This window comes from Chelon labrosus (genome assembly GCF_963514085.1).
Source record: "Chelon labrosus genome assembly, chromosome: 6".
Taxonomy (NCBI): Eukaryota; Metazoa; Chordata; class Actinopteri; order Mugiliformes; family Mugilidae; genus Chelon; species Chelon labrosus.
The window spans coordinates 22,666,516-22,678,912 of record NC_140342.1 but is presented as its reverse complement, the minus strand read 5'-3'; the positions used below and the strand labels follow the sequence as shown (position 1 = coordinate 22,678,912).

At 39.4% G+C, this 12,397-nt stretch overlaps 1 protein-coding gene across 1 annotated transcript; it reads left to right on the top strand.

The window, feature by feature from the left end:
• Positions 1–222: 222 nt before the first annotated feature.
• On the top strand, positions 223–3,444 carry LOC311488882 (SLAM family member 6-like; the record flags this gene model as incomplete). The annotated part of the gene is made up of 3 exons (XM_084545744.1): positions 223–412; positions 2,108–2,413; positions 2,498–3,444. The coding sequence occupies 3 exons, from the start codon at positions 223–225 to the stop codon at positions 2,806–2,808; spliced, it is 807 nt and encodes a 268-aa protein (XP_084401870.1). The 3' UTR covers positions 2,809–3,444.
• Positions 3,445–12,397: the final 8,953 nt, after the last annotated feature.

Below are 12,397 nucleotides of genomic sequence, written 5' to 3'. Positions count from 1 at the left end.
TTTCATTAATCTAAATGAAAAGTGGATTTTTTCTCAGGGTGACAAGTTAACACAGCCTGGAGTATAGGACAAAACAACAAACAGGATCATAAACCGTGATGAAAAATTATATTTTAAGTCAGCCAAGAAAGATCCCAAAAGAAGGAAAACAAATTATTAAATTTACAATATTGAAAATAAAGTAAACAAAAGAAGTAGCTTACCAGACACAATTACCAAATAATGTGTAACATTGCACAGAACAGGAAGGACTTAGCTAAGGTGGTGAGGACAGCACAGGGGATTGTGGGCTGTCGTCTACCAGATCTGGACTCTGTTTATGCTGCCCGAGACCAGAGGAGGGCCAGACGCATCGCAACAGACCCCACCCACCCGGGCCATGGGCTGTTTATACCTCTTCCTTCACGAAAACGTACAGAAACATCAAAACCACAACCAACAGACAGAGACAGCTTCTTCCCAGAGCTATGAAGTCAGTCAAACCCCCTCCAGCCCCCCCCCCCCCCCCCCCCCCCCCCCCCACACACACACACACACACACACACACTCAACCCTCCCCCCTGACCCCACCCACCCCCGCCATGGACACTTTACAATCATTGCAATGTTTGCACTGTGTACAAGGTTTGCTGCTAACTATTCATTCCTATGTTATATTTGTACAGCTGTATTTTTACTTTTTATCTTATTTTATTCTTATAGTTAAAAATTGTTGCCTATTCTATTGTCTTTTATATTGCACTATTTAAGCCAGGAGCTACCGCACAAGATTTTGTTATGTTCCCACATAATGACAATAAAGGATTCTAGATTAAATGATGAATTATAAAGCTACATCAAACTAAAAGAAATAACCTAACCTGAATCAGTTAAACAAAATAACTGGAAATAAACAAAATCTGGAACTAAGACTAAATGCAAAGCATCATAAGGAAAAGGAAAGAAACAGAAATATAGGTCTCTTTCACACATTAAAACATCCGGTTAAGGATTAGCCCTACAGGCAGCATTCTAGCAGTCTTACACACGACGTTGGCTGCACCAAGTGGCCAATACAAAGCAGCAGTGGACCCACCCAGCAGCCAGACTTTGAGAAGCCAGAAGCAAAAGAGACTGTATTAAACCATATAACTAACCTCTATATACAAATAGTAGAAGTTGACCTACGTGCATTTATGAGGTAACACCATGAAACCGGAAAAACACAGAGATGACTAGACTGTAACTTGTGGTGCAGTGGTTGGTGAAAAACACTTCACACTGTTACACTTCTATTCAACAAAGCAAGAAGCTCTACCATGTCTCTCTCTGTGATACTTGGACTGATGCTCTGTCTTGAAGTAACAGGTAGGACAAGAACACTGACTAATTAAATGTTGATAACAGGAACAGCAATGATAGCAGCTTCTTTGTTTGGATTAATAAAAGTAGCAGTAGGGGCACAAGTTGATTGAGTTTTTATCTAATGATTAGTAAAACACACATGTAACCTGAAAGAATGTGTTGTTCTATTAGAGAAGAGAAGATGACAGTAGTTTATCTTTCTTTATATGTAGAATCATGAACAGATGGACCAAGAGAGCACAGATATAAAAAGAGGGAGGGGTTTATAAAAATGGCTTCTTTTTATTGAAATAAACTGTGAACAAATTAAGACCTAAACTAATATGTAATGTTATAAGAAAAATGACAAAGTGGAAGAAAGTCTCACTTTTTTCAGTAGAGACTGTGTAGAGGTGTAAAGAAATGTAAAAAGTTTTCTGTCGTGGGGCAAAATGTGACAAGAGTTATTAATATACTGTAGAAAGAGGTTTGCCTCTTTGATTTTCAAGTAAAGCTTTGAACACATTGAATAGTTGTCAGCAGGAACAAGACAAAACGTTACGTCCCCTTGCAGCCCCTCTGCTGTCCTTGCAGTGGCAGTGCAAGTGTCTTTAGGTGGTGCATGAGCTTGATTTCCTCAACCAGACACATCTGAAAAGGTGTCACATGGTTAAATATGAAGGATGGAGAGCAAACATGTAGGATAAAGTATTGACATTAAAAACTATGCTGTATATTGAGTTAGAATTTTATTTTTCATTATTATGTATCTACTGTTTTACAGGGTCCAGTGAAGTGACTCCTGTGTTTGTGAAGAGAGGAGATGATGTACTTCTGGAAGTCATGGATAATGCTCCAAAGGAATTTGACCTTCTTTCCTGGAAATTTAATACACCCAATATTATAGTAAAATATTCACCTGTTAGAGGACCAACAGTCTCTGAAGGTTACACTGGAAGGGTTGAGTTCTCTGTGGAAAATTACTCATTGAAATTGAAGAATCTACAACATGCAGACAGTGGAGTTTATACAGCACATGTGATAGTTGCTAAAGACCAAACAATAGCTGAATACATGGTCACAGTTCAAGGTAGGTTTCTTAACATTTCAGACACTGACAGAGAACATCTGCTGTCATGTTTCTAAACCTCCTCCACCTACTTTCCTCCATCAGATCCAGTGTCTCCAGTTGATCTGAATCCAGACTCTGTGTCCATCAGCTCAGACTCCTGTAACCTCACTGTGACCTGCAGCACAGAGGACTCAGACATCAGCAGCACTTTCAGATGTGTCAACAAAACCTGCTCTCAGGAGGGAGGAGAGCAATCAAAGGTCACCAACTCTGGAGCTTCCCTCCGTGTCCACCTGTCCAATGATGCAATCATCTGTAACCATAGCAACCAAGTCAGCTGGACGAGGAAAATGGCAAAGATTCAGGATGTTTGTTCCCTACATGCTGGTAAGACTGACAGCCAAAACATTTAGCTAATAATAACATAAAGGTTAATGTAGCTGAACCTGTTGTGGTTTTGCTCTGACGCTTTTATCATGTTTGCAGGTCTCTCTGATGGTGTCTCCATCTGTCTGGTGAAGACAGTCGTGTTCTCTGTTGGTCTGATCATCCTGGTGTCTGTCATCATCAGTGTCCACCTCATGGAGAAGATCAGGAAACAAGAATAAACAGTTCTCCACTAGTCAAATGTACATAGAGCTCAATCTCTTCTAGTGGAAATCTTAAAGTTACCTGTGGAGGATGAGGATGTCATCTGGAAAAATCCCCAAAAAACAATATTTATGGGGCCCAGTTAAAATTGTAAAATCGTTTGGAATGAATACAAGCAATAAACACAGTACAGATTGGTGGGGGCCCAGACTCCAGATCAGACCCACCTAACAAGAGTCCAGCAAGCTTGAGACAAGAAACAGAGACAAGAGACAACAAACACTGTAAACATGATTTTACGACATCCAAATGCACAAGAAATATTTCATAAATTTACACTGTATTTACATCAGACATGACAAAAGCCTCTACATATTTGTTAATGAAGTTGGTTCTCAGGCCAAAACTGGTTTTGAAATCGAGGTGTCACCACTTCTGCTTTCTCTCCTCTGTCTGGTCTGTACTGTCTTTCTGTTGAAACCTGAGGTCATCTTCAGTTAAAATATAACATTCTATATATATCCTGTAATACATTAAGTATATATAAAATAAATAATGTAGAGGACAGTAAACCTCAGATGTGGTTCTTTCTGATAAGGCGGCTGTGATGTGTGGATGTGTTGTTACTCAACATTAAACGCCCTGATAGGGACAAAAGTGTCCTTTTCAAGTTTTATTTTTTTGATTACTCAACATTGGTTATGCTTGTTGCTATGATATTTGGCAATGTGTGTATTTTGTAACAAATTTTGATATTTCAAAAACAAATTCCATAATACTCTATTTTTACCATTAAGGGACAAAAAGTGTCCTCTTCGAAAATGCCATAGTAATAGCACATGTTAATATTTCTTTTTTTTTTCACATAAATATTTTAATCAACTTCAGTCCTATTCATAAATATCCAAAAACAAAAAAAGATTTAAAAAAGGCAACTGGACTTGTAGACTGCAGTTCAGAACTGAAGAAGCTTCTCGGATGAGTTTTGACGAAACGTCTTCTGAAAAACTCTACAAGTCCAGTTGCCTTTTTTAAACCTTTTTTTATATATATATATATATATATATATATATATATATCACGACCTGGATGACTGAGAACCTTCACAGTCCTATTCATAAATATCAAATACTTGATTCATTTCTGACTTTTTACCCTTTATATTCCAGTGTTTGAGATGTCATCACAAATGTTTCTATAAAAAAAAAAAAAAAACACAAATATTTAAATATTTTCTATAATCTAAATGCAAAGTGTATTTTTCTTGGGAGGACAAGTTAACACAGCCTGGAGTATAGGAGCTGCACTCGCTCACACAATAACAGTGGGACCACCTCCAGGGCACCAGGACCACCACCTTGGGCTCACAGCAACTGAAAGGGAAAGAAAATAAAATTAATGGGGCTTACATGACACAAATCGAATGTAAAAAAACAAAAATGAGCAAAATCACAAACAGGATCAGAAACCGTGATGAAAAAAGATATTTTCAGTCGACCAAGAAAAATCTAAAAACAAGGAAAACTAATTTTTAAATTTACAATATGGAAAATAAAGTAAACAAAAGAAGAAGCTTACCAGACACAATTACCAAATAATGTGTAACATTAAATGATGAATTATAAAGCTACATCAAACTAAACAGAAACCTAACCTGAATCAGGTAAACAAAATAACAGAAAATAACAATCAATAAAGTAACAGAAAAAAAACCAAAATCTGAATCTAAAGACTAAATTCAAAGCATCATAAAGAAAAGGAAAAAACATAAAAATAGGTCTCTTTCACACATTAAAACATCCCGTTAAGGATTAGCCCTACAGGCAGCATGCTAGCAGTCTGCACCAAGTGACCAATACAAAGCAGCAGTGGACCCAGCCAGCAGCCAGTCCCTGAGGAAGGAGAAGCTGAAACGGATGCAACTGCTTTATTATTCTAGAATGTTATTGTTCTAGAATTTTGCATTCACATTTTTATCAAGTCCTATTTTTCATAGTTTTATTTATTTTATTGTATATACATACATTTTATTTATTCTTAGGTGTTATTTTTATATTTTTTCTGTGTTGTTATCTTGTTTGGACATTTTTACAGTAAAGTTGTTTTGCATGGAAGTTATCTGTAGCCTGTGTCGTTTCTATTGTGCCACAAAGTTTTTTCACTGTTCAAGCATGAGGATATGGCACCACCTTGTGGAATGTTTGCTACCAGTCATTGTTTCCTTGATAAAAACGAGTTACCCCTGGTTGACTTCTAAAAAATAAATGATTGTAACAATGAGCCAGTCTTTTGAACTTCAAAGAACCATAAATCCCATCTCTATAGCTAGGATGACCGAAGTGTAGAATGAATGGGCCACCATCCACTGTAAATAACAATCAGCAGTGACCAAAGGACCCAGAGAGAGAAGCAAGGAGTAAGTGATGTGTCATGTGCAAAAGAGCCGACTCTAAGAGCCGATGCTTGGTAATGAATCAGAAGAATCGGCTCTCACCTGTTGGGAGTCGGCTCCACTATTCTTTTTTTTTCCCTTTTGCTCATTCATCTCTGCTTGTGTGAGGAAAGAGGGGCAGAACTTTGTTTTGATGGGCACACCATGTGGACTTAGGATCGTACCATTATGTAAAACCAGAGAGGGGACAGACTGTGGACCACTGATGAAGACAGTACACAGCAGTGAACAGGGCAGATACTTACGGAGAGAAGGAATCGCATCAGCCCATCAAAGCTGAGGCATCTGATTGTTCTCAATGCCAGTATGCACTAAAGGCATTTGTACCGTTTGTTTTCTGAGTTTGGTTCCATTTTTACATGTGTGGATTTGATTCCACCGTTTTGTTCATTTGTTTCAACAGTTTTATTAAAATATTAAACAAAAGTAATAATACTTTTGTAAGACAATAACTGCACAAAATTAGACAATTATTAGGCTTCTCATAAAAACATTAAATCAAAAAGGCTTATCAACACACAAACCATATATGTTTGCTGTGTTGGGCTACAATAGGGAGCCGAAAGAGTTGAGTCTTATTTGGTAGCCGTGGCAATAGAGACGACTCTCAGAAAAGAGCTTAGCCCTAGCCTCAGGCCCTGATTGGCCATAAAAACCCTGTGAGGGCCCAACAGCAGCAGGTTGCATTCAAGAGCAGACACGCATCGTACTGCTACACATGTTTAATACAGACAAACCTGGAGGATTTGTAGAAGATGATAGTATTTATGTTGGTTCATACTTTTACATTTAAACTTGCTTTGTTGAGAAATAGTTTCATAGTTGAATTGATTTCAGTCTTCATCAAAAGAGATCAAGCAGTAAAAAGTGTGTTAAGAGTTAACTGGATGAGAGAAGTTGACCTATGTGCATTTAAGAGAACACTTCACACTGTTACATGTTATATTCGACAAAGCAAGAAGCTCTACCATGTCTCTCTCTCTGATACTTGGACTGATGCTCTGCATTGAAGCAACAGGTACACAAACATTATTTCCTAGTATATACAGTCAATGGTTAATCAAAAAAGCAGTATAGATCCTGGCATAAAAAATATCAAGTGCTGAGGATGGATGGGCAGGTCAGTCAGAGATTCTATTGAACAAGAATACTGTAGGTTGAAGCTGCTTATTAAAAAAACAAAAACAGAGAAAATGAACACGAACTGTTCATTTTGGAGTCTATGAACTTAGTATAAAATTAAAAAAATGTGAACTATGAACTTGAACTAGTTCACTCTTATCCCTGCGAACTGAACTTTGAACTAGTTCTTGTTTACTCCACACATGCAACCTGAAAGTGTTCTATCAGAGAAGAGAAGATGACAGTAGTTTATCTTTCTTTATATGTATAGTCATGATACAGATATAAAAAGAGGGAGGGCTTTATGGGAATTGCTTCTTCATATTGAAATAAGCTGCAAACAAATTAAGACCTAAACTAATATGTAATGTTATAAGAAAAATGACGAAGTGGAAGAAAGTCTCCTTTTTTCAGAAGAGACTGTGCAGAGGTGTAAAGAAATGTAAAGAGTTCTCTGTCATGGGGCTAAATGTGACAAGAGTTATTAATATACTGTAGAAAGAGGTTTGCCTCTTTGATTTTCAAGTAAAGCTTTGAACACATTGAATAGTTGTCAGCAGGAACAAGACAAAACGTTACGTCCCCTTGCAGCCCCTCTGCTGTCCTTGCAGTGGCAGTGCAAGTGTCTTTAGGTGGTGCATGAGCTTGATTTCCTCAACCAGACACATCTGAAAAGGTGTCACATGGTTAAATATGAAGGATGAAGAGCAAACATGTAGGATAAAGTATTGACATTAAAAACTATGCTGTATATTGAGTTAGAATTTTATTTTTCATTATCATGTATCTACTGTTTTACAGGGTCCAGTGCTGTGACTCCTGTGTTTGTGAAGAGAGGAGACGATGTACTTCTGGAAGTCATGGATAATGATCCAAAGGAATTTCGAATTCTTTACTGGATATTTAATATATACTACCCTTTAGTAGTATATGTATTTGGCGGAGAACTACGAGTCTTTGAACGTTACACTGGAAGGGTCGAGTTCTCTGTGGAAAAATATTCAGTGACACTGAAGAATCTACAAGATGCAGACAGTGGAGTTTATGTAGCACGAATTATAGGGCCTAAAAGACAAAAAATAGCTGAATACAACATCACAGTTCAAGGTAGGTTTCTTAACATTTCAGACACTGACAGAGAACATCTGCTGTCATGTTACTAAACCTCCTCACACCTACTTTCCTCCAGGTCCAGTGTCTCCAGTTGATCTGAATCCAGACTCTGTGTCCATCAGCTGCAATCATAGCAACCAAGACAGCTGTACGAAGATTCAGGATTTCTGTTTCCTACATGCTGGTAAGACTGACAGACAAAACATTTTGCTAATAATAAAATAAAGGTTAATGTAGCTGAACCTGTTCTGGTTTTATGATTGATTATAACAAAGTGAAGTCTTCTGAACACATGTACAACCATGAAGAAATATCTGAGGCTGCTTGAGGCCATTTTGAGACATGGACAGATGCAGCAAAGAATCAAAGATGGAACAAGAGAGATAAATGACAAAGTGGATACAAAAAAAGTATGTAAAAAGTATGCTGTATATTTAAAAAGGCCTTTTTTTTTAAGGTACTTCTAGGTTGGAGCATTTTTCTTTGTTATTTTGTATACAAGTGGCTTCGTTAAAGAAATAAATGAATATTATTATTTCAACCACAAAAAGGATTTCGTTGGTTTATTACGTGTTGGAGGAGCAGTCAAAACTAAAGCAATCAGTAACCAGTAGTGACCACAGGATTGGTCACTACAACTATCCTGTCTTACAACACTCTGTGAAGTACTACATTTGCGCCCAAGCTTTAACTTCCTGATGTCTTGAGATGTTGCTTCAATGTTTCCACATAATGTTCTTTCCTCATGATGTCGTCTATTTTATGAAGTGCACCAGTTCCTCCTGCGGCAAAACAGCCCTACAACATGATGCTACCACCCCCATACTTCACAGTTGGGATGGTGTTCTCAGGCTTACAAGCTTCCCCCTTTTTCCTCCAAATGTAACGATGGTCATTATGGCCAAACAGTTCCACTTTAGTTTCATCAGACCACAGGACATGTCTCCAAAAATTAAGGTCTTTGTCCCTGTGTGCATTTGCAAACTGTAATCTGTCTTTTTTTATGTTTCTTTTGGAGTAATGGCTTCTTCCTCGCTGAGTGGCCTTTCAGTCCATGTCGGTACAGGACTCGTGTCACTGTGGAGAATAACGCTCTCCTTCCAACTTCAGTTATCATCTTGACAAGGGCCGCGTTTCCCAAATGCGATCGTTCTTAAGGACTTAAGAAGGCTCCTAAGAAGGGTTCGGCTAAGAAGGAGCGCTAAGATACGGGTGTTTCCCAGAAGCGTTCTTAACTGCCTTCTTAGGAGAACCTTAAGATCAAGCCTAAGAAGCTTCTTAAGAAGCTCTTAACTGGAGCTGTCAACCGCGGTGGTGCTGAAACTGAATCAATCGATGCCAGGCTAATCGATCACCCACTCCTTTATCAGCGCTGAGCGCAGCGCGCAGTCACACACAGCGTTGTTTATAAGCGTCTCTCCTGCTCAAACAAAGTGTTTGCACGTGGATATAGCATTAAGTTAATTTTTGTTTTAAGTGTGTGTATGCCATCAGGTGTATCCAAGTAGTAATCAAGCCCATTAGCGCATATATACCCCCATGAATATTGGCACACACATGTGAGAATGGATGAAACTGGCAGCAAAAAGAACAAGCGGGCAACGTCGTTTACCGCGGAGGAGATGGGCGTCCTAGTGGACGAGGTGTGGCAGCACCGTGAGGTTTTATTTGGAGGAACAAAAGGGGAAAAAAACATCACGGTGAAGAACCGTGTATGGCAGGCTATAGCGGAGAAGATGTCCCCCTCCAGCCCATGTGGCCTGCGTGACTGGGGTGCTGTCAGAAAGAAGTGGCAGGAGTTTCAGAGCCTGACCAAAAAGAAGAGTGCCAAGGTGAGAAGGGAAGCCATGGGCACGGGTGGTGGAGCACCGGGTGGGACGACCCTCACTCCCGATGAAGAGAAAGTCCTCTCCATCATAGGGAAGACGGCCTCTGAAGGCATCACAGGGGGCATCGACGTTGAGGGGGACGAGGGCCTCTCAGAAAGTGAGGAAGAGGAGCCATCCGGGAGCGGAGTAGGAGAGGACGACCCCACACAGCCGTGCCCTGTCCCCGCACAACCGTGCCCTGTCCCCGTGCGCCAACCAGCACGGCCCAGTGTCCGCATGCGGGGAGGCTTAACCAGGCGGCCTGCAATAACCGTCTGGCTCCGCGCTCGGCGACGCTGTTGATTAGCAGCGAGAATGTGCTGTATTGCAGCCATGGTTTCTCACACACGCGGACTTTGGCAACGCCTTTATATAGAGTAGCAGGTGAAGCCTCTCTGGATTAGGTTCAGCTGAGTTCAATTACATCTGTTTCCTTGATATCTGTGAAATGCCACAGGGTGGTTGATGTTTTTTATGTGTAAACTCATATGCAGATGTGTGGAAAACTTAAACGTGTACTTCAATAATAGCCTATATATTTTTTCCTTCTCTACTATTAGCCTATGTTTCTTGCGCCAGTGCTCCACAGCTATGAGTGCATTTCAACATTAAACATTGTTTTATTATTTCAAAAAGTGGAGGATATAAATTTCCCTGACGCAGCTTGATCACTGTAGCCTAGATATCTAGACGCCCCTGGTGGAAGGCTATGATCACTGAGCATTTGATCGCTAAGAAGGCTGTTAAGAGTGGGTCGGATCGATCTTACGTTTCCTTCTTAGTGAAAGATCTTCTTAAGCTAAGAGCGACTCTGGGAAACGCGTTCTTCTTTCGGAGCGTTCTTAAGAGCGCTCCAAAGAAGATCTTAGCGCTAAGAGCTTCTTAACTCGTTTGGGAAACGCGGCCATTGTTGTTGTTGTGGTTATAGAGCGTGTTTATTTGTCATTTGCTCAGTGAGAGCCGCATATTAGAAGTGTCAGACTGACGGTGTTTATGGTGTTGACGTGGTCTGCAGCCGACAGTAGCCTATGTTCAAGCTTCAGTAAACTTGCAAAAAAGCCTTCCTTTGTTAGAGACGCTACAGTATGTGTTCAGGTCAAGAATATAGATTTAATTGTTGCAACGCATTTCTTTCGACTGTGTTTTTATGTGTAATGTCATCGCCTAGTCGACTCGACTTTCACCACACATTAGTCGACTTAAAAAATCCGAAGTCATTCAACCCCTATTGTATGAGTTAGAATTTTATTTTTCATTTACAGGGTCCGGTGCTGTGACTGATGTGTATGTGAAGAGAGGCATTAATGTACTTCTGGAAGTCATGGATAATGCCCCAAAGAAATTTATGGTTGTTGTGTGGACATTTAATAGAAGCAATGTTTGAGTAGGATATTTGCCTGGTGGAAAACCAACTGTCTCTGAACGGGTTGAGTTCTCTGTGGAAAATTACTCTGTGAAATTGAAGAATCTACAAGTTGCAGATAGTGGAGTTTATACAGCAAATGACAGAGAGTCTAGATGAACAAATATTAGCTGAATACATGGTCACAGTTCAAGGTAGGTTTCTTAACATTTCAGACACTGACAGAGAACATCTGCTGTCATGAATAACAAGGTTGTATTGGCGGAAGAAATAAGTCCAAATGTGGTCAATTTAAGGAAGCCCACTGGATTTGTTGAAGCAGATGATAGTAATGGTGTTGATTGCGTTTTCACTTAAATACTTTCATATACAAAGCTGCTTCCTTGACAAAGGGTTGAGTTGACTTACGTCTTTATAAAAAGATTCTGAAGCAGAAAAAGTGTGTTCACTGGATTAGAGAAGTTGACCTATGTGCACTTACGTGTTGACACCATGAACCAATGATGACATCTTTGTGGTGCAGTGGTTGGTGGAAAACCCTTCACACCGTTTCATTTCTATTCAAGCAAGCAAGAAGCTCTAGCATGTCTCTCTCTGTGATACTTGGACTGATGCTCTGCCTTGAAGCAACAGGTAGGACAAGAACACTGACTAATTAAATGTTGATAACAGGAACAGCAATGATAGCAGCTTCTTTATTTGGGTTAATAAAAGTTGCAGGAGAGACAGAACTAAACTGTAATCCATATCATTTCTTTAGTTTCTGTATTATGCACATATGTAACCTGAAAGAATATGTTGTCTTATCAGAGCAGTATGAAAGAAGACAGTACATTTTCAAAGCGTGAGAGTCTTCCTTTGTATGTATGACCTAAAACGTGGAAAAGATTCAGAAGAACAGAAGATGAAGGAAAGAGAGAGGAAAGTGACAGTAACTGTTCATCCATGTTTACGTTCAAATAAACTGATCAAGACTTAAAAATGTTCAAATGCCAATACTTAATAATGTTATAAAGGAGGCATCACTGTGAGAATGAAGGAGGTTTCAAGTAAATGTATGTATAAGTATTTAAATAGACACTTCTGACTTCTCTCTGCAAACGATAACTCAGCTTCCTGTTCCTGTTCTGAGAAAATCAAATGCACCTAAAAATCTTCAGTACTCAGTCTTACAAGTCAATGTCTCAATGTCTGTATATAAAATGTGAGACAAATCATATTTGAATAATTAATTAAAATCTTGACACACCTTTAATTAAACATAGTTCCCATTACTGGTATATTAAAGATTGGCGCCAGAGTGGTGTGGTGGTTAGAACTGATGCCTCACAGCCAAAAGGTTCTGGGTTCTAATCCATCAGCCGACTGGGGCCTTTCTGTGTGGAGTTTGGATGCTCTCGTCACCCTCCAGAGGACAGGTGGTTACAGAAAATTAATGAATGAGCTTGATTTCCTAAACCAGCCACATCTGAAAAGGTGTCACATGGTTAAAT